The 20,996-nt window shown below is 44.2% G+C and overlaps 1 protein-coding gene across 6 annotated transcripts in view; it reads left to right on the plus strand.

Annotated features, from left to right (window-relative positions):
- The window catches only part of NSD1 (nuclear receptor binding SET domain protein 1), a 67,709-nt gene that overhangs the window by 5,837 nt on the left and 40,876 nt on the right, over positions 1-20,996 (plus strand). For 5 of the 6 annotated variants that reach the window (XM_064458634.1, XM_064458635.1, XM_064458636.1 and 2 more), the window contains 3 exons: positions 12,951-13,086; positions 16,098-16,270; positions 18,310-20,890. In XM_064458634.1, the coding sequence (XP_064314704.1) occupies positions 12,951-13,086; positions 16,098-16,270; positions 18,310-20,890 (2,890 nt within the window). The remainder of the gene's footprint in view (positions 1-12,950; positions 13,087-16,097; positions 16,271-18,309; positions 20,891-20,996) is intronic. The other variant, XM_064458639.1, reaches the window with a different exon arrangement.

The following is a 20,996-nucleotide window of genomic DNA, read 5'->3' on the forward strand; positions in this document are numbered from 1 at the left end:
AGCCTGGAATTAATCTGTAATAACTTCAGATTTCTCTTGTGACCTGCAGCTGTGGGAGTGTACTCTTGTTATAAAGAGTTTGTGTCCCTGTGTAAGAGTGACTCTGGTTCTTCACTTGCTAACTGACATGCCTAGTGCCATTTCTCTCTTCGCTAAAAATAAAATAAAGGAACCAATGCCACGTGATACTTGCTACTCCTGTAAACATTTCTGAAAGAATAGCCTACTACAGACTGTTGATTTGAGGTGTAACTAACTACTGGTAACGTTATATCCCTGAGATACAATAGGCATGGCAGTAGTTTGTTTGAGCAGGGAACATAAATTTCCTTGGTTGGTTGACATCTTCCTGGTGGGGAGATTAATTCCGTTTGGCTGTCTGTACTTCCTGTGGGCATGATCTCCCTCTGTGTGCACCTGGTGAGAACAGGCTCTCGGTGTACTGCTGTCCCTGGGCATCTGATCTTGCACACACCCCTGTTTGCCACTAAGATTTACATGGTTTGGAAGACCTTATTTTATCTCAGAAAATATCATGTAGCTGGATCTCATTTGGCCATGCAGTCTGCTGGCATCTACTTGGCCCCTGTACTGAAGTGCATTCATGTCTCAAATAGCTCTAAACTTACCTGGAAAGGACTTCAGCCATGGTGGGCAGCCAGAAGAATGCACATCCCCACATTAGGGCGCTGTCCTGGTCCATGTTACTGCGCGACCCTAAATTTTTGAGGTCCTTAATGACTTTGGTGCTTTCATGATGTGATGGTGCTGCATTGCCTCTTCGTCCTGCTGGTGGTGTGAATGGGCGGGTGTTAAGATGCTGCACAGCTGGACAGCATACCCTAGGTATGAGAAGCAGCTCGCTTTGAGTGACAGGCAGTTTTTTGAACAGTCTGTAGGATCAAGACCTCTCCTGCACAGCGGATTGGATCCTGGGAGTATTTATTGTAGCATTTGGCTGTGATTGCTCTTACTTCCCTTGTTGCATTTGTATTTGTTTTCTAATCTCATATTGCTGATTAGGTGCGAAATACCTGCTTTTGTGTGTGATGTAACAGAAAATAATGTAGTTTCTCCAGTAAATATGTATGTTCTGGCTGTTTGTCATGAGGTGTGAAATTTGAATGATTGATTGCCTTTGCAGTATGTAGAGGGCTGTGCAGCTCTCTGAAGCTGAACATGTCTGTGTGCAAATAGCAAAACTAGAGGTATTTTCTTGTATATTGGACCGTCTTGAAGGTGAGGTTTTGCTGAATAGAGTGGCAGAAATATTTATGTTGTTTCTGCTTTCTATATTTAAAACTTATTTTTAAAGCTTGGCTAAGAGAGACTTTTGTTCAAGTGATGTCCTGGTTAACATACTGTCTGCAGTCAAATACTTCAAGTCTGTAGTGAAGATTGTTGCCAGTGGAGTGTAGACTTCACTTGGCTATTCAGCAGTGAAGTTCTGCTCTGTACAGTGTGGCATACTTAGTATGTTGCCTGCTAATGTGCAGGAATAAAGCGGCCAACAGTAGCAACAAAATCGGCTTCTACAGGTGCTTTCTTAGGGTGCCTGCTGCCTCTGCTAACTGTCTTTTTATTTACTTGCTGGTGATTTCTTTTGGAAAAGTGTGTCCCCCAGAACTTGAACCTTTTTTTCTATCAAATCTTATGTTGTCAAGGGTATAACAATTCCAGTTCTGCTGTTACAGCTTCTTTTAAGCTCTTGCTGAAATAAGTGGTAGTGACTCAGTTTAATGCTGTAGCACTAGTGTTTTGACTTCATGCAAAACGAATACGTTGCCCTGAAGTCATGGATTCGTTGATTGCCTCTTGCAATATAGCAGCTTCTTGTTGCACCTCATTGCACCCCGTTCCCAGGAGTGGGGTTCAACCGTGTGATGTGTAGCAATTATTAGTTCAGGGTTTTTTTGATTTCCCTGTGTTAACTGAACAAATCTGTAGCTCACTGAAGAGGTGACAACTTTGAATATGATTACCAAGCTCCTTGAGCCCCAAGAAAAAAAAAGGTGGTATTTTCTGAGTTATAATTGAGACCATGTTTCTTAAAAAGACATTCTTAACTCAAAAAATCAATGAGTGACAACCAACTAGTCAAGTGCTTAGATTATACTTTTGTTTTTCTTGCCTGACAGTTTCTTGTAGAGAGTAATTTTGTTTTTTCAGTTATTTGCTGTGGCATTTAGAAGGGCACAGGGAATAGGAACACCTGAAGAAATAAACTCAGTCGGAGAGGGGGGGAGGGTTTGTCCTGGGAGTTTAAAAAAAAAATCAAGTTAATGCCGTTTCTGATACCAGAAATATATGACCTGTGTTTTGTTCTGTCTGCACAGAGCCATCTGTGCTGTGCAATGCAGTCTTTGCTCAGTAAAACGGGAGTTAAATTCTTTATGGTGGTTAAGGCATTGCCAGGATTTCCAAGTTAATGGGTGGAAAAGGTCTGTAAGAGAGTCTGCTTTGAATTAGAGCAGCAGTTTTCAACCTCTATTGATTTGTGGACCCCTAAACACTTCCCAGGTGCAGACTCTTGTCTAGTGAATTTAGACCTATCAACAATAGCCTTACTTGCTTTCATATAATTTCATGGCATCAGGGTATTTTCTTGCGGCACTGAGTTTGCAGATCCGCTGAGTTACAGGACACGTTGCAAATACTAGTTGCAGTGTCTGACCTGTGTGAGTTTTGCGTTGAGTCAAATGTAATGTTGCATTTGCTGTGAGTTGCTGCTGGAGCAGGCGGGGTGCTGCTCCTACCTGACTTGCTACTGGTGTGCGTTGCAAGAATGCTTGGTAAAAGTTGCAGTTTGCTTTGCTGAAATATTTACTGGAAGTTTAAACTATACTTTTGGGTGCGTTGGTGTGAGTGTGGTGTTACTGTTTAAGGTCAAGCTGGTGTTGGAAATTGCAAGGCTAGATGTGGTGGCATCAAAGAAATGGCTTGGCGCTAGTGTAAAGGGTTGAGGGCTTTTTGGTGTGCTGTGGGAGGACTGACTGGTCATGGGTGTTGCTGTACCGTACCGCTGCTCTGTGGGGAGGGCTGCAAAGAGAATTCATGGTTTAGCCTGCGGGGAGGTCAGAATCAGGTATAGGTAGTGTGTCCTGTGCTTTTTAGGTTTGGAGGTGCTTGATTGTAGTCCCTGCAGTTGCACTTGGGGATTATAGGGGTCCCCTTGCTAAGTTTGCAAGGTTTGCCAGTGGAACCAGGGGTGCCAGCAGGAGTATTACCGAGGTCACATGCAGGGCATAGGTGTGTTTGGGCTCTGAGGAATGTGTCATGCTCCTCCCAGCAGGTAGCTGCAGCAAGAGAGCTGAATGGTAGCACGGGGGAGTTTGCCATGCCTGCAGAGTTGTGCTGTTGTGCAGAGGCAGACTGAAAGGCGGGGGGTTGGGTGTCCCACTGGTTCAGTCCTGGGTAGGAGCATGGGTGTTGCTTTGGCTGATCTGAGCAAGTGCTCCTGACTCCAGCAGCTGGGAGAGGGGAAGATGCTGCTTTGTGTTGGAGGCAGAGGCTGACACCCTTGGCAGGTGCCAGCTGAAGTTCTGTTCTTGTTAAATTAGAAAGCTGTTTCAGCATGGATACTCACAGTAGCTTTGCAGCAGTGATTAAATGTGCAGCAAGGATAAAGATGGACTTGGTGCGCATCCATCTCTCGTGCCCAAAAACACTGATGAAGCCAGGAGGGCTTTCAGCAGTGTGCTTTGCCTTTATTGAATGATGGAAAAACACTCGTTGAAGTTGACATGCTGACTTTTTGTGGCTACTGTTAAGATTGCATCAAGATTTCTCACCCAGGTCTTTAGAAGAATGGCAGAAAGAAATTGAGAGGAAAGTCGTAGCGTATCATCTCTTTCCTAGCGCTTGTGAGGGCAGGCTAGGCCTGGCCAGGCACCTTTGCTTCTGTCTCTAGCACAGCCTGAGCAGCAGTTTTGTACCAAGTTGACCTGCTTGGCTTGTTGCCCCATCTGGTTCTGGCCTCAGCAGTGACTGAGCTGCATGATTCACAAACAAATGGCTTGTCTGGCAGCCAGTGGCACCCGCCTGCTGCCTCTTTGGGGCCGAGTCGCTGCCATGGCTCTGCGCGAAGCAGCAGGTCTGCAGGTGGAAGGGGCGCTGCTTGTGAGGTGTGTGGCACTGGGGAAGGGAGCAGTTCGGGAGTGCTGTTGGCTGAACCACAGGGAAAGGGCAGCACTTCTCCAGTCCTGGAGGCTTCCTCACATCCCTCTCCATCCTCTTGCTTGTGGGGTGCAGGTGGGCGGAGTGCTGGGGTAGGGAGCAGCAGGTGGGGTTGCCAAGCAATGCTTTGTTTGTGTGAGTTGTTGATAGGGAACTTGTTCTGTGGGTTCCATATGGTGTTGGACAGCTGCGAGGGCTGCTGGAGATGGCACACTGACATTGCTGTGGTCTTCAGGGAAAAAACAATTCTATAGGTAATAAAATGGCAATGTAACTTGTATTAACTTTTCGACAGTCATCAGAACTAATGCAGTGGGGACTCCTTTGTCATTTTCAGACATGCAGAATTTGACTTTTGAGTGTGAGAAACCAGAAGTGTTGGCTAGAGTAATCCAACACAGTGCTGCATACTAGCCAAAGGATGGGGTGCCTTTTGGTTTGGTATTTTTTAGGAAAAAGTGAAGAGAGAATTCCTTGCACAGTAGTATCTCAGCACACTGGAAACCTCCAGCTTCTTTTTTTCTCCTCCTGTGGGGCCTCCAGTGTTGAGCGTGCAGCAAAGCTCTTGCCCTGAGCCCTGCTAGAAACTTCCATGTTCCTCTTGTTTTGGAGGAGTGTATTTATGACTTTACCTTCCAGTGCTGGTGGAAAGATAGGCAACAGGAAGGTGGCTAATGTGGGAAGGGTGAGGGGCAGGGTGGTTATCTCCCTTCTCACAGTTCTACTGCTTGCCCTGATGTTACTTTGTTGATCGGTTTTCCTGAGCACCTGTTCAGACTTCTTACTATTCTGGCTAATGTGGTGACTGGCCACAGATTTCTAAACAGCAGCAGTGAAACAAGTCAGATTCCTCTTAATTTTAGTTGGCTGTCCTCTCACAGTGCGCGTGCGAGTATGTTCAGGAAGCTGGATTCACAATAAAAAGGTTAGAAGTCTCTCTGAAGCATAAGTTTGCCGGACCTGATGATTGAAGCATGAACCTTCCCCAGGCCATGGCTATAAGTGTTGCTGTCAAGAAATAAATAAGCACAAGATAAATTCCTTGCACTGCTGGTATTCAAAAATTCTGGTTTCGTTTTTAGTAGGGATTCAGCAAAAGCAGTTGAAATTTTAAATGCAAATTAAAACAATTTTATGCGAACAGAACATTTATAATTCTTTTGTTTTGGAAAAATGGCTCAGTTGGGCAGGGGGGATTTGCGTGCTAAATATCCCCTCATTTTGAGGAGGTTGTGGTCTTGTTTAAGTGGCATCTTTGCATTTGGACTAAAAAGGTGGGATTGTACCGCCTTCTCCTGTGGGTGAATCAAAAGTTCTGCAGAAGGTTAAATTTGCAAGCCCTGGCTAAATATTTGTTGCTTTTAAAGAAGCCCATGGAATTAAAAAAAGCAACCAAACAAAAAAAGCCCCCAACAAAACAACCAACAAGCAGGTGTTAGTAGTTACACATTTAATTCAACCCAAACTCTCAACTTCCAGCTGTTAAGGTTCTAATATGGTATTTACTCTTTGCACTGCATGTACATGTTGTTCTCTAGTACCGCTTCATTCTGGTTCCAGCTTAAGCTGTAATGGATACAGTTTACATATATAAATGAGACTAGCCAACTTTCATTTTGCAGTTTGAATCTGTTTTTCATTTAATGGATTTAGGAACTTAATTTGTGAAAATGAACATCGTGTTCATCAGATGTTTTGCTTGCGCACAATTTGTTTGATAATATCAAGGAGCACAAAAGTAAGGCTGAAAAGGGGGCAGGTCTGATGACCTGGTTTCAGTTTGGGTTTTTCTGCTAGTTCTCTGACATAAGAAGATATTTGTTGATGTTTGTCCTTTGTTGAGACTTAGCAAAATTCTGGTAATGCCTGCGGTTCCTCTCTTCCTTGAAACAGTGCTGATTAAAAGCGCCAGATTTAAAGAGCACTTGGTTTATCATTTACAATGTATGCAGATAAGCAAGCACGAGAGTTTTTCCCTCCGTTTCAGGCTCCTGGCAGTGGTTTGAAATCATGTGTATGTTTGTGTGTCTGTGGATTTCTCTCCACAGGGGATCCGGGTGAGATTGTACCTCTTCTCTCTCACTTCCTTCTCCTGCCTTCCTCAAATCTTGCTGTCAGGTGCATTTTATTGGGATGCTGAAGTGCCAAAGCTTTCCATCACACTTCTGTTCCACCCAATCCATAAGGAATATAATCTCCATTAAGAAAGCAGGGAAACAGAGATGTTCTTCACCCAATTACCTTGGTGTCTGAGGCTTTGGTGTTCTCACATCAGTATGTTCTTTATTTAAAAATTGGACTTTATTAAAATTTGAACTTGATACAGATGCTTCAAGGATATATGAATTACCCAGTGTAGTGCAATCAGCTCTCTTTATTTTAACCTTTCAAGGTAGTTCATATGTACTTAGCACCCTTTGCATTTGCAGGCTGCAGCAGCCTGGAAGATGGTACTAAAAACTAGCCAAAGACAACAAATATCCACAAGCATGCAGATAACGGAAGTTTGGCTTGTATCATAATCTCCACTGTATTTTTTGCAAGTGAGTAATTAGTGAGTATTTAACACTTCTGTGTGATAATGGTGCCAGATAAGAGGCAGTATACTTTTTCAGACAGGAATGTAGGTCAGACGCCTGTTTGCTTTTCACTGCAGTGCTGAAGCTGAAGGAAGGCTGGAGCGGTGGGGGACAAAGAGCATGTCCCCTGGTCCCAAGCAGCGCAGGCTGCCTGTGGGTTTCCAGCAGGCTCCTCTGACTTCTGTGTTTGACTTGAAGCTTGACATAAAAAGTTAAGTTGCCAGTGTGATGATAATTTCTGGTGAGGGTGGTGATGGTTTCAGCAGATATGCCATGCAGGTGTTGTGGTTTGGGTGGGTTTTCTTAAATACTTACTCCAGTTGGGCTTACCCCTTTCTGTGCAGGGATTTATTCCTCTAAGTTTTCTCACAGTGGAACACAGAGGGCTGCTGCTCTGTCTGCATGAGTTGGGGTTCAGCATCACAGCCTCTCTGTACAGGCTTAAAGCTCATAATCTTTGTAATGCTATTTTGTATGGAGGAAACTTTGACCTCTTTTTTTCTTGGTTTCAAATACTACTTAAGCTATGAAGTAGATATAATTTAATTTTCATTCTATGTTTTTTCGACTGATTTGGTTTTGACTTTAGAAAAAATTCTTTAAAGCAAGAATCTTTGCTAATGAGAATTTATTTTTTGGCTTTCATCACAAGCAGTCATTAATTTCAGTTCTTGACTTTGCTTTAGTGGTGTTCTTAATCTCATCTCCTTTTTATGTTTCCATGGAACATTCACAAGCTAAGATTATTTCCCAGTTCCTGTCATCTTTCCTCCTATCTGTATTCATTCATTCCTCGGTGCATGAGTGTTGGAGCTGAGTGACATAATGAACAGTGGATCACTTAGACTACTTTCCACCCTCCCATCCTTAAGAGCAGGTGGTAGGAGTTGTACTTTTAACTATCTCTGTCAGCAGCAGTCACTGTGTGAGAGTTGTAGCCATTGCTGCCTCATTTCTATCACCCGAGTTAAAGGATCTGGATCCCCTCTCGGTGATAGGAGCTGTATGGACTTGTGACAGAAGGATAAGCCTGAGCTCAGAGGGCTGAGGTTGAAGCTGCTGTGCTTTGTCTTAAACTGTAAGTTAACTTAATGAGGTTGAACTTTAGCTGGAGGGAAGCATCATCTTGTGAAAACATTTGGGGCGGTTTTGGCAATGCCCTTCCAGGCTAGTTCTGGGAGTGCTTTAAATAGAGGGAATTTGCCCCAGTTGCTGCCCCTCCTTTGTGAGGGTGGAGGATGAGTAACCTGTTCTGTGATGGTGAAACGGCAGGAGTTGGGAGTGTCCAGTCCTAGGCACGGTGCACCTGTGACACCAACCGTGTGGTTGGTTGTGTTAGTGGATACTACTTCAAGCAGACTGTTTGGCCCGGGCTAATCCAGGTGCCTTCAAATGTCATCTCTGCCTCAAGTTTCCTTCCCCCGCCCCCTGGTACAAAGAGCTGTTGGATCTTCAGCCAGTTCAGCCATACCTGGGGATGTGTTTGTGGCTCACAGGAATTAGATGAACTCCTTGTCATCTCATCCTGTTCAGGAAAAAACTAATGATCATTGACCTTTAAGGAAAAAAAGGTGGTGGTGGTGAAGATAGTGGACTGACCCTCATCAGGTTTCCAGTATGAAAAGTAGGTTTGGGAATAGCTTGTTTGCAATCCTGGAGGTAGATGGGCTGCAGGGAGAAGCACGAGAGTTGTTGCCCAAGGAACGAGAAGGTTCGAAGACGGCACTGGAAGCTTATGGGGCAGAGTGTTTGCCTCCTGCCCCTGGTGCTGATGTATGCACCCGTTCCTTTGCGGGGTGTGCCTTACCTGGCAGCTGCTGGTGTGGTGAGATCTGCTCACGAGATAGCCCATGCTCCTGCTGCAGGGCCCTGGGCAGGCATCTGCTCTGCTTCTGCCCGTGTGCTCAGCGGAAAAGGCCGTTAGTATCATTGTTTATACTGTATTGATTAATTATTGTTTGGATGTACTTCCTCCTTTTAGTTTCTTCCTTGGCTTTGTTTCTGTCCGCTTCTTGCCTGAAACAGGCTTGGTAGGATCTTCCTTCATTATTCCTGGGGGTCGGGTCAGTGGCTTTTTCTTTTTCTCCATCCTTCTCTTACACGATCTTTTTTGCTGCCCCAGCCTTTCTCCAAAAAGCATGTTCTGTCCCTTGCTTCATTGAATGATATCATGTTTATAATTAAGTCAGGAATAAACTGGGGCTATTATATATAAAATAGGGCTATTTTGGCCAAGCATTTCCATTACGGCTTTCCAAAGCAGGTCTGAATTTAAAGTGTGCAGGGCTACAATGGCTGCAGCTCAGTGCTTGGACTCTGGACAGCTAGGCTCTTTGGGTACATGATATTGAAAACCTTGGCCTGTAACAATATCTATATTTGCCTGTGTGTGCAGTTTGGTCTTACTGTGGCTCTGCCAAGGTGGTTGCGTCCCCAGTCACACTGCTGGGGTGTGTGGGGTGTCTGCAGCTGTGCCACACTGCGTTGGAGATGATGGTGCTGCTCTAGTTGTTACACAGAGGTGACTAGTACTGCAGGAGAGGTGCACCCTGTGGCTTTCAGCATATGCATGTCTTTGGACTTCTGGTTTGTGCCCCTTATTCCAGCAAGATCAATGGATTGAACGGCAGCTTCAAGCAACATGCCAAGAGTGGTTGCTGGATAAGTGTTACTTTTGTCACTTTTTAATGATGTGGTTATTTTAAATGGGAGGAGATTGGAGAGAGACAGTCGAGGACTGACAGTATGTGCACAATAATAAAATCACTTAGAAATGTAAGCTTTCTCTGCTTGATCGGTGGTCTTAAAGGTCTCTTCCAACCTAAATGATTCTATGATTCTGTGTTTGTGTTTAATATTTGCCTTATGGTGAAAATTTCAGGAGGGCAGAGATGTTGCTTGTGTAGTTGTATTGTCTATGAGAAAGCCTGCTTTCTCATGAAATGACCAAAAGTCAGTGCTCAGTGTCACTTAGTGAATTGCAGAGACTGGTGTGTTTGGCATAGTGCAAATTCAGGAGGTAGCTTTCCAAGGTAGAAGTGTTCATGTAATCCTTCTGTTGAGCCTCGGCTTGTGACCCCTTCCTCAGTGAGCAGTGGTCATTTGGGGTCTTGCATTGGTGGAGAGGATTTGATTAAAAGCATCTGCAAGGTACATTCTTGTTCTCTCCAAAAATAGCACAGTGTGATCTGAAATACTGCATATTGTGTAGAGTTTAGGCTGTGGCTTGTCCCATCTGAACAGCAAACTAATGCCAAACAGTTCATAAGAGAGTAGACAGTACTCACTTCCTTTAGGAGAACATCTAACAACACAAAATCTGTGATGTTGCTCACCGTCAGAGCAAGGCACTGTCCTTCTCTTCCTCACTAACCCAGTCTGTTACCTGCTTTGAATTTTTTCAGTGTGCACTTCAGCTGGAGTTACACACTGTGGTACCTGCCAGGTGTGCAGTGGCTCATAAGTTTTGTTGTTATTTAAACACGTGAATGTTTCTGTGCTCTGTAGGTAAACAGTACTCTGACCATATATAGGGATTATGCCTGAAGTTCAGTGTCTTTAAAAAGACTTGGGCTTTCCCTAGATCACAGAAGAGTTACCGTTACTGCAGGGCTGAATTTTTGGCCATCGGGATATATTAGCAGTTTGATCCTGGCATGGTAAATGTTAATTGTAATAGGAATGACATTTGTATTCTGATCCAAGAAATACATGGTTTGGGGGCTGTAATTCTGGCATTGTGCAGCAGAGCTTAAAGGAAGAGACTTACTGTACCTGAAAATGATAAGAACTGCTACTTTCACTCCTTCACAGGGTTTTGGGGTGGTAGGTTTGGGGTTTTTTTTAATGTGAAGTCATCTGTGGCCTGGTGGTGGGGATTTATGGGGATTAGGGAGAAAATAGTGCAAGACAGTGACCTGCTGCAGTGTGTCCTGTTGCAGGGCTCTTCCTCGGGGCATCAGAACTTGGTGTGCTTCCTGATCTGCTTCTTGGACTCACTGGTGGAGCCTTTGTGGTAGGTGATGATGAGGTCAACATCTGGCCGCTGGTGCCAGCGGTGGGAGTGAGCAAACTGGGGAGGAATGAGAATAGCTGAGGAAAGAAAGGTAACTGTTTAAGCATTGTCTGAATAGTTTCCTGAAAGCCAGGTTTTCGTCAGGCATCTGTGTGGGGTATTAGAGGGTGACAAAGAGTTGATTTAAATGCAGACTTGCCGCCAGGCAAGGCTTGTGGGTGTCCCTCAGGAGGATCAGTGTGAATGGCTTTGGCAAATCTCCAGCATAGTTTTACAGCTCCGTCCAGCAGATTGTGCTCAGGTTACAGTAGGATGCACATACATTGTGTGTGTACTATGCACTGCGTTTGAGGTAATCAGTTAGTTACGATACATATATATATATATGCCTCTTAAAGCCTAGGGTTGAAAAATGTGTTAAAATAAAAAACGGAGGCAAAAATAACAGTTTACAAGAAGAACGCAAGCTGCAAACAGACCAAAAAAAAAAAAAAAGAAAAAGAAAAAGGGGGTTTGCATCTGAAAGTGCATCTGCATTTTAAAAGCAGCAGCAGCAAAGGCAGCACCTCTGGTTCCCATGGTCACGGGTGTGCATTTTTGTTCCAGAAAGCCTGTGTCTGTGGCACGGTGGAGGCATAGAGGCTGCAGCAGGGCAGTGGTAGAGCAGGGGTCTGCAGCCTCCTGCCCTGTGCTCCTTCACGTTCCCCATTCCTGAGCTCCTGCTCAGCGATAAGTTATTGCGTGGCTTTTGATGACTGAGTGAGAAGAATTTCAGCAATGTAGTCTGTAATGTCATTACCTGCTTTTTTTTCATGTAACAGAGGAGTTTATCCTTTTGTATTCAACCACATGAAGAAAACCCATAAAACTCAACCTGAAGCAGAATATACCTTTCATTAGAGAGGTCTGTTGCATTTTAGTTGCTAGGTTGTTGAACTGTGAATTCGAAGAGACTTGGCTTGGGAAGGGTGGTGAGCAGGATGAAAAGGTGAACTGAGAAGGTGTGTATTTGTTCTATGACAGCTTTAATGAGGAGCATATTGCTGATGCTTATTGGCAAGAATAATACCTGCAGCACTTTATAGACCTCTTAAAATGCTGAACCCACCTGAGACATGTTGTTGGCTGGTGCTGATAGAAAGGCAGGATACCCCACAGCTGGGCACGGAGACTCCTGTATCCCGTGAAAACCTATTGTACCCCGTCTTGGCTCCATTAGTCATGCCAGTAAGCTCCTGAATCCTCTTCTTGGCGGAGGTCCTGCTGGTAACACACTGCATGGCCAGAGAGTGTGCGTACTTAGCAAACAACATGGGATCTGCTCTGTGATAGCGAGGCAGAAATGGCATTAAGCAGTATTAGGTTTTTGTGTGTTGAAAGATTTTTACGTTCTCGTGGTTGTTGTGCAGTCCTGGGAAGCAGAGTGGGTTCGGGTGACTTTATACGGAGTCAATATTTGCAAGCAGGTTTTGGAGACAGGTGAAGTCCGTGTGTCCGTCTGTCTCCAAGGGGGGGGATGATTGCCTTCGTGCTCCCTTTCTCCTGCTCTGTAGTTTTGGCTCAGAGCAATGGCAGTTCTGCTCATATAAACTAAAAATAAGGACATAAGTGTTTTTTCTGATTGTGCCTGCCTTTGGTTTCAAATACGTCATGGTGAAGCTTTTTTCTGAGCACATCTGAGAAGCAGGGAGGTCATAAGCTTGTACATACCAGCTTTTTTAAAATAAAAAATTCATAAATACTTAATTTGCTGTTCTCATCACCTTCCAGTCAGGAGTATTTCATTGTCTCTTACTACTATTTCTGTACACTGCAACCTTTGAAATAAACAAATTGGTGTTAGTGAAGTAATGGGGGGATAGTAGTGACTCCAAATATTTACCTGCTCAAATGTGTGAAGTTTGAGTGCAGTCATTTACCAGAGGTCATGTTCCTTACTAAAAAATAACACCACCACCACCCCCCTTTCAAACCCCTGTTTATTGATTTGTTCTTTCAGAAGGCTGGGGAGAAGGATTGTGTTCTTTGAAGGTATAGGAGCCACTAAGTAATATCAGGACTTGCTTTTTAATGTAAATGTCTCTGGTGGCCAGATGTAATCTGCACTCAGGGGGGAGGCAATTCTCTTCAAAAGCATCTGGAGCTTTAGTGATTTCTTGTGTTCTGGTTTTTCCCCAAAGATCCGAGCCAAGAAGAAACCTACTCCAGTGAAGTATGAAGTTGGGGATCTTGTTTGGGCCAAGTTCAACAGACGCCCATGGTGGCCATGCACAATTTGTCATGACCCAGTGCTGGACTGTCACTCAAAAATGAAAGGTACTGTATCTACTTAGACCACAAAGTGGAGGCGTTTTTGTATGGCAGGGTGCTGCAATTTTTAAGTAATTTAAAAAACATTTCTGGCCCTTGAAAGGTGTGAAGAAATAGGCTCTGTTGTGGAAGACCTGGATCTATAAAGTAGACCTAGATCAGGGAGGTGTTGGGGGAAGATGGGGCTGAGGCTGGTGGAAGTGGCACAGATAGCTGTTGGATGCATAGGCTTTTCTTCCCAGAGGATAGGAAGGATGGGTGGCTGGGCAGTGCTGAAGAAAGAACAGCTTCTTGAAAAAGGGATGCAAAGAAAGAGCAGAGAAAAAGGAGGTGGATCAGGGAGGTGAGGACAGAGATGTGCAATAGGTGGGCAGGCAGAGCTGGGTACCCTGGAGTATGTGAGGATGCAGAGAGTTGGCCAGGCTTGGAGAACGGGAGACTGCAGAGGCTGAGAAGTGGGGTGTGGGGTAGCGCAGTGTAGCTGCTGAATGCCTGAAGGTGTGATGGGAATGTGTGAGAGGAAGTGAAATTTTTTTTTTTGGTCTTGTTTGGCACAAGGAAGCAAGGGGCTGTTTATGGGGCAATATCAGAAAAAAGTGAGGTGAAGCCACATATGTGAAAGTTTAGGGCATAGTGTGTCAGAGAGACTGAGCCAGCTGTGTGAGGGGAAGAGATGGGGGAAATAAGACAGAGCTGTGTGTGCATGAATGTAGCGGAGAGCCAGGAAGGGAGAGAGTATTACAACCTCAAGGCAGAGAAGTGTATGTGAGTGATGGAGAGAACAGAGGGGAGGTGATTGTTTGGAAATTGCAGCTCATCTGAAGGCTCTCACAGTGCTTTTAGGATCATAGTAGCTGCCATGGGGAGACTGCCACAAATGGAAAGGCTTATTTATTTGTTCCTGGTTGCCCCTTCTGATTCTTTTTGTTCTGTGGGCAACTGGAAACCCCTTTAACTGGTGCCATCTGCCACTGACAGCTCTGTAGACGGGTGAGGTTGCCACTCACCGATGTAATTGTCTCCAGTTTTTGTGACCCTCACCAGCCTAAGAACCAAGTGCTGAGAGAGAATGGACTTCTTTTTTTTTTTCTAGTGGCCATCAGCTCAGAGCCCTCTGCTATTTCTCTAGAGACATGAAGTAGTTTTTCCTACATTGGGCTCATGTCATTCCCAAGTCTGGTTGCTGTAGTCTTCTTACTTGCTATTTTTCCACCTTCCCCTTCATCCTTTGGGAAGCATTCGTCCTGATTCTAGATAATACTAAATGTGCTGTTTTAAATAGTCCCTTTTGAGCCCTCAAATTTCTGTCGAAGATGTTGCTGGAAGATATGCCAGACCTATATTCTTCCCCCACATCCCTCCCTGTGAAGTTTTGGACAGGATTTAATGTATGTATATAGCTGTCCAGTAATCCCCCCTTCAGCCTGTGTATGAGGATTTCTAATAAAAGAATTCTGCAGGGAGAAAACGTGGTATTAACAAGTTCCAGCAAGGTCTGATCTCCAGCCACATGAGATACTCTCCCATCATGTCTTATCTGTGTTCAAACCAATAGAGCTCTGGGGAAAACTGTGTTTTCCAATGTGGCTGTATGTAATCTGCTCATTCCTCTCCCTGATGCTGAGGTGGCAGAGCACGTGGATCTGAACTCCCTGTGCTTTTGGGCAGTGGGAGCTGCCCGGGCTCTGTGTGCGCCATAGGAAGCACAGTCCTCCTGCCTTGGCTTTCCTGTTTCCATGGGAACGAGCCCTTCAAAACAAGGCAGGTCCTTCAAACTCATCACTTGTGCAAAAAACCTCTTCTCCTCTTGGGTCAGAGGCATGACGTCTTGTTCAAAGCTGTTTGCCTTTTCTCAGCAAGCTCCTGACTGAAAGATTTTTTGGAGCTAGAATATTGAGGCTCAGTGGCTTGAGTCCCGGTACTGTGAATGTGACAGATGAAGTCTGTCATCTTTGCCCTTGGTTTGATGCTGCCCATGTCATTATTTGTCATCCCCTTTGCGGTCTGGGTGAGAATCTCAATGTTGGCATCGCTAAAAGCCAGGCTGCCGCACAGTGCTGGCACTCCTGGAGGAGGCAGTATAAACCAAACGGGCTGTGAAGTCTAGGCTATGTGTTCAGAGTGTGAAGGCATTCTCCCAGGAGAATGTGAAGGACACATTGCAGCGAAATGCAGGGAGAAGTTTATATCCCTTAATCAAGCCTTGGTTTACTCTCTTCTAATGCTTGTAACCTGTCCTTTTTTCACATGCACACCCAGTCTGGTTCAGTTCTTATTTGTTCCATCTGTGTTCCGCATTCTCGCACAGAAAGCATCTTTGAAAAAAATCTTTGATTGTGCCCTTATGATTGAGTTTCTTCTTGTGCTCTGCACCTTCATACCCAAAGTATGGAGATACTCATTGCAACTAACATTTTGTCTTGTTGCATGGAGTCCTTGTAGAGTGAATGTGCGTGTGTGTACTTAAATACTGCTGTTAATGTTTTATGTCCTAAATAAGAGTTTGTTTAGTAACAGAGCATTGAACAAGATGCGATGTATCGTGGTAGGGGAGGCTCAACTTGTATGAATAAATCCTGTCCAGAAGGATGTCATATCTGGGTGTTGCCGGCACACTGTTGCCTTTTCCCAACAGTCAAGTGGACTGGACTGTTTAATCATTAATCAGGGAGTAGCAAAAAAAGAAATGTCCTGCCTGGTGTGTTGTGTGTCTAAAGGAAAAACATATTTAGATATTGTTGCAATTTTTTTTTTTCAGCCAAACTGCAGTCTTTGCTTTAGGGAGGTGACCCATCTTAGAGCTGTTAATCAACTGTTTGTATGGGAAAAAGATTTTTTTTTTAAGAAATAGAGTAGCAACACAGAACATAGACAGCAAAGATCAAAGGGGGATTCATGTGGATATGTAATTAAGCAAAAAGTAGTTGAAAATTAACGGGCAAATTGTTACCACTTTCTTTTTGTGTGTCTTTATTCTGTTATGCAAGGGGTTAATTCTGATAAATTTCTCAAAATAGTTTCCAATCGGAGACCATACCGAGAGTACTATGTGGATGCATTAGGAGAACCTTCAGAGAAAACCTGGGTTGCTGGGAAAGCTATTGTCCTCTTTGAAGGAAGACATCAGTTTGAAGAGCTGCCTGTTCTTCGAAGAAGAGGAAAGCAAAAGGAAAAAGGCTACAAACATAAGGTGAAAGATCTGTTTTCTCTAATATGTTTTCGATTCTTTGAACCCCTATAGTACAAAGTATTCCTTTATGCCTGGAATTGCACTTTGACAGCTTTCTTCTGTGGCAGTGACTGCAACAACGCAGCCAGGGAAGTGATTCTTTGCATCCTTACAACGAGCATAGTTATAAGCTGCCAGGAGTTTCTGGGCTCTCTTTTATGTGGGGGTGTGGCCTGCTGCTTTTATTGCCCTAGACAGCTCTGAGAGGCAGAGGAGTCAGGTCTCTGTCGGTGTGAGATCTGTTCAGTGGTGCAACCCTCTCCTGATGTCTATTACAGCATGCTTCTAAATAACTTCCTGCGCTCTCTGGCAGCCTCTTTTGGCTGATCTGAACCAGAGGTGGAGTTGCATGCTTCACTAGATCTCTGACTGAGATAAAGCAGTGGGGTTTTTAGCCCTGCTTCAGTAATTCTCTTTATAGAAACCTGTTAGGACTTACAATTTGACTTGGAAAACCCTTTGTCAGTGAGCCTGTGGGAATGAGTTTTGTGGCTCAGCGCATCATCTCCATCTCCAAACATAACAGCCTGGAGCTGTTGTAGCCAGTATAATGTAACATGACATAGGGGTCTGGTCCACGTCTTTAGGAAGGTGACAGGAGAAATTAACTTTTTAAAATTGCTGAAGTGAAGAAGTACAGAGGCTACTATGTTACTGTAAGAGAGCAGATAGTCATGCTAGGCAACGGTGTCTAGTTTTTCTATTTTTCCAAGAGGTTTGTTATCAGTTATGTACTTAACCTGTGTTAGTGCAAAACGATCAGATTCAATGTGCTCTTACAGATGTGAATCCCAGGGAGTAATGCTTTAATTTGGTTTTTCTTTCCCAAGGGTGTGTTTCAGTATCTTAAGGACTTTTCTCCTGTTCACAGCTCCCTAACAACTAGTTACATGCTCCCAACTAACTTTTCTGGTCCTAGAAATGCTCCGTGACTAATGTCTCATCCTATATATAAATGGCAGCACCAAAGGGAATCAGATGCTTGTCACTTGCATAGGTGTCCAGGTTTGCATCCCTGGAAGCCAAGATCTGATGCAAAGCTGAGAGTATTTGGCTGCTTTACTACCAGGGTCCATAAAACTTTTTAATCTGCTGAAATGAAGTTTTGTTGGTGTGGTGTGTGTCAGTTTTTTAGTTTTGGTTTGGGGTTTTTTTTTGGTGGTGGTGTTGTTGTGGTGGGTTTTTTTTTTGTTTTGGGTTTTTTAAAGTAAAAATGTCAGAAAATTGAGTTGTTCCTCCTGCCTTGGAACTGGTTTTGATTTTAGGAGCATTTGTGAAGCCTTTGATTTGCTGTTGTGCAGCCAAGAACAACACACACAGATAAGGAACAAGTTTCTTGCTGTTTTTAGATGTTAGCAGAGGTTCCTGTCCAGTATGGAGAATGCTTTTTGTCTTACACGAAAGGTACAGAGTTAAAGCTGGTAGACTTCTAGGTAATGGACATCTTAAATCTGTCAGAGTATGTTTTATATGTGTGTCTGATCTTATGTTTGTGCTGAGGTGAGTTGATGGAGAGGGAAGATTGAATTGTGCTCTGAGTTCAAGGGTTGCAGGAAGAATGAAGAATGAGCAAAGCAAACATGTCTGCTCAAATACTTTCAGGAAAGTGATGCTGCATTTGCCTTGAGAGGCTTAACTGGCTGTTGCTTTGCATGTCTGTGCCAGGGTTCCATACCATATGCATTCCCCTTTCCAGGCTGTTGTGTTCAGGGTATGCTGGGACGCCAGGGCATCTGGTTCCTGGGAGACCTGTGATTGCAGGGACCCTTCTTCTGTTTTGGGAACGCACAGGGATTTTTATTAGGCTCAGCAGGAGTGCAGGGTACTTGCCCAGGAGAAGTATTTTCTGTGTCTGATAGGCACAGTCTCTGTGAATCCGTGTGGTTGTCTTAAAGATGCAACGGGCAGGACTCTGTTCTGTGTCTTGTGTGTCTCTATCTCCCTTTTGTTGCTTACCCAATCAAATTTTTCCTTTTCTTTTTGCCTCCTCCAACTTTAAGGTTCCTCAGAGATTTATGGCTAAATGGGAAGTCAGCGTTGGACAGGCAGAAGACATTCTTCTCAGGGGGCCAGAGGATCAGAAATGCAGCCAGAACTCCAGTGAGCTGGACAGTGAGAAGGAAGTGCAGTCAGAATACTACGCCAATGGCCCTGGAGCAGAAAGGGGCAGGCAGCTGAACGGCTGTTTTAAATCCTTGGCATTTGACTCCAGACATCCGGCCAGCGAAAAAGGAAAATTGCACATTAAGCCACATGTGAAAAAGAGCTCTGACAGCAGAAAAAGGACTAGAGTAAAAAAGAGCAGTGCAAGAGGGGAAGCATCTAGGGGAGAAATCAAAGCAAAAACGTCAGAGTGCATAGTTAGAAACATGATTGTTGGGGACCTACCAGGTAAACACGCATCTCATGAACTTCGCCGGATTGCCAACAGCCTAACAGCATCCAGTAGCACCAGGGAAAACCATTTGCTTTCCTCCTTTGGAGAAAGACGTTTTGAAAAGACAACTTTGAAACCGGACTATGAGAATTGTAGAAGTGATGCTCTGAAGAACACGCTCCAAGGGGATTTGTTTTCCAGCGCATCTTTGGAGAGAGAGAAGAGTACCCTGGGCATTTTGTGCAGCTCCAAATTACAAATACACTATTCTGCATCTGATACTGGTATTGAGAAAAAGCAAACTGAATCAGATTCATCCTCTTCCCTGTCAGATGGTGGGAACAGTGATGTAGATACCATGGACCAAAGTTCAGAGAGAGCCTATAGCGCTCTTGAAGTTAGCGATTCTTCAGATAAAGTGGAGAAGGAATTTCCTATGATGTCAAGTGGAAACATTAAGCTTTCCATGTATCTTTCTCAGAAGAGCAACAGAAGGGCCAGGAAGAAGTCATACAGAGATCGCAAACCTCTGGGAGGTTCAGTAACCAGAAGATTTAATGCTGAATTTGCAGTTGGGGAGCTTGAAGTAGGCTTCTCTGATGCTGAGATGTCGCTAACAGCTCTTGAGTGTTCCTCAGATGTGAGAAATGACAATCTTTCCCTAGCAAACAAGCACACTACTCTCCAAAGTGTTTCCAAGGACAGCTCCTGGCCTGCTGTTGCAAGTCAAGCAAACTTAAAACCGAAAAGCATGAAAATGCCCCGAATCAGGAGTATAAAGTGCAAACATAAAGAAAAAGTTGCTGGTTTGGAGCCTCCTCTTGCAGAAGAGGAGGGTGGTATGAATCGTTGCTCTTCCGATACCAAAGGTTTCTCTGGCCTTCAGAGAGATTCTCTTCAGAGAAGCGGAAAAGTTGACGGTCAGAAACTGTTAAACAACATGCATGAGAAAACCAGAGATTCTGCTGAAATAGAAACGGCTGTGGTGAAACACGTCTTGTCAGAGCTGAAGGAGCTGTCATACCGGTCCATGAATGATGATGCTAGTGACTCTGGCGCTCCAAAGGCCACAGTACCTTTACTTTTCTCTTCTGCCTCTGGCCATGGTCGTTTGCCTATTGAGCCAGATTATAAATTCAGCACCTTGTTAATGATGTTGAAGGATATGCATGACAGTAAGACAAAAGAGCAGCAATTGATGACTGGTCAAAATATAGTCCCATTTCGAAATACCAGCACAGCTGATGGCTCTGGAAGCAATTCTGCGAGTGGTCTGAAGTCCTTGTCTATTGTAGGTCCCCCATATAAAATAGAAAAAAATGGAGATTGTGTCAAGGAAACAGTAAATTCAAACTCCGCTGTAAGCAACTCCTCATTTTCACGCAATCCTTCAACCAAGTTGACAGGGATTGGTACTAGTAAAAGGGAGCCCGCAAGTACTGCTGTTTCTGGGACAAACGGCACAAATTGCATGTCCAAACGCAACTGTTCAAAATCTAAGCAGTCATCAAAGCTTGGAGATAAAACAGTTTCAAACAGAAAGGACTTAAAACCAGGAGGGCCAAGTAAGTTGCTAAGTCGGTTGTCCAGAGATTCAGGAGAACATGCATTCCGCGTTCACGGTTCGGTTACCAGTCCTCTAGGTAATGAAGCAGAAGATACTGAGAGGAAAGAGTCTGTTGATTTAACAGAACATTCAACTGATGAAGACTCTGCCTGTTTATCTGATGACAATTTAGATCGTATTGGAAGGAGACCTGAAGCTGGTAGAAATATTGAGAGCTGCATTTCTGCTGAAAATGGGGAGAGTCCAGACTTGGATTCAGAGGCAAATAGTGAGAGCTCTCATGGTGATGAGTCTAATGATATAAATCACGTAGCACCCAAAAAGCGATGGCAGCGTTTTAACCAAAGCAGTGCTAGATCTAATAAGCACATCAGTAGATCTAGGGAACAAGGAAACTTGGAGAGTGCCTTTGGCCTGAATTCTGGTGGCTTTTCACTGAAGGGAAATGAGTGCTTGGGACGTAGGCATTCCCCTCATTCAAAGGTGCTTGAGGGAGACCTGACAGGTCAGGACTATGAGAATCGTTTAGACTTAGTTGAGAAACGTTTGAATGTATGTGGTAAGCCAAACAACAGTGTGATGGACTCAGAAACAGAGCTTGGCAACTTTGCTCCCCAGTCTGAATTCTCTGCACAAGGTAAGGGAGCTGGACTTGCGCCAGAGTGTGTATTTGTATACATTTTATACTTTTTCATTTAAAGCATAAGTTATGGAACTTGGGGCTGTTTGACAACATGGAGATG

The sequence above is a fragment of the Phalacrocorax carbo genome, chromosome 8 (assembly GCF_963921805.1).
Source record: "Phalacrocorax carbo chromosome 8, bPhaCar2.1, whole genome shotgun sequence".
Classification (NCBI taxonomy): domain Eukaryota; kingdom Metazoa; phylum Chordata; class Aves; order Suliformes; family Phalacrocoracidae; genus Phalacrocorax; species Phalacrocorax carbo.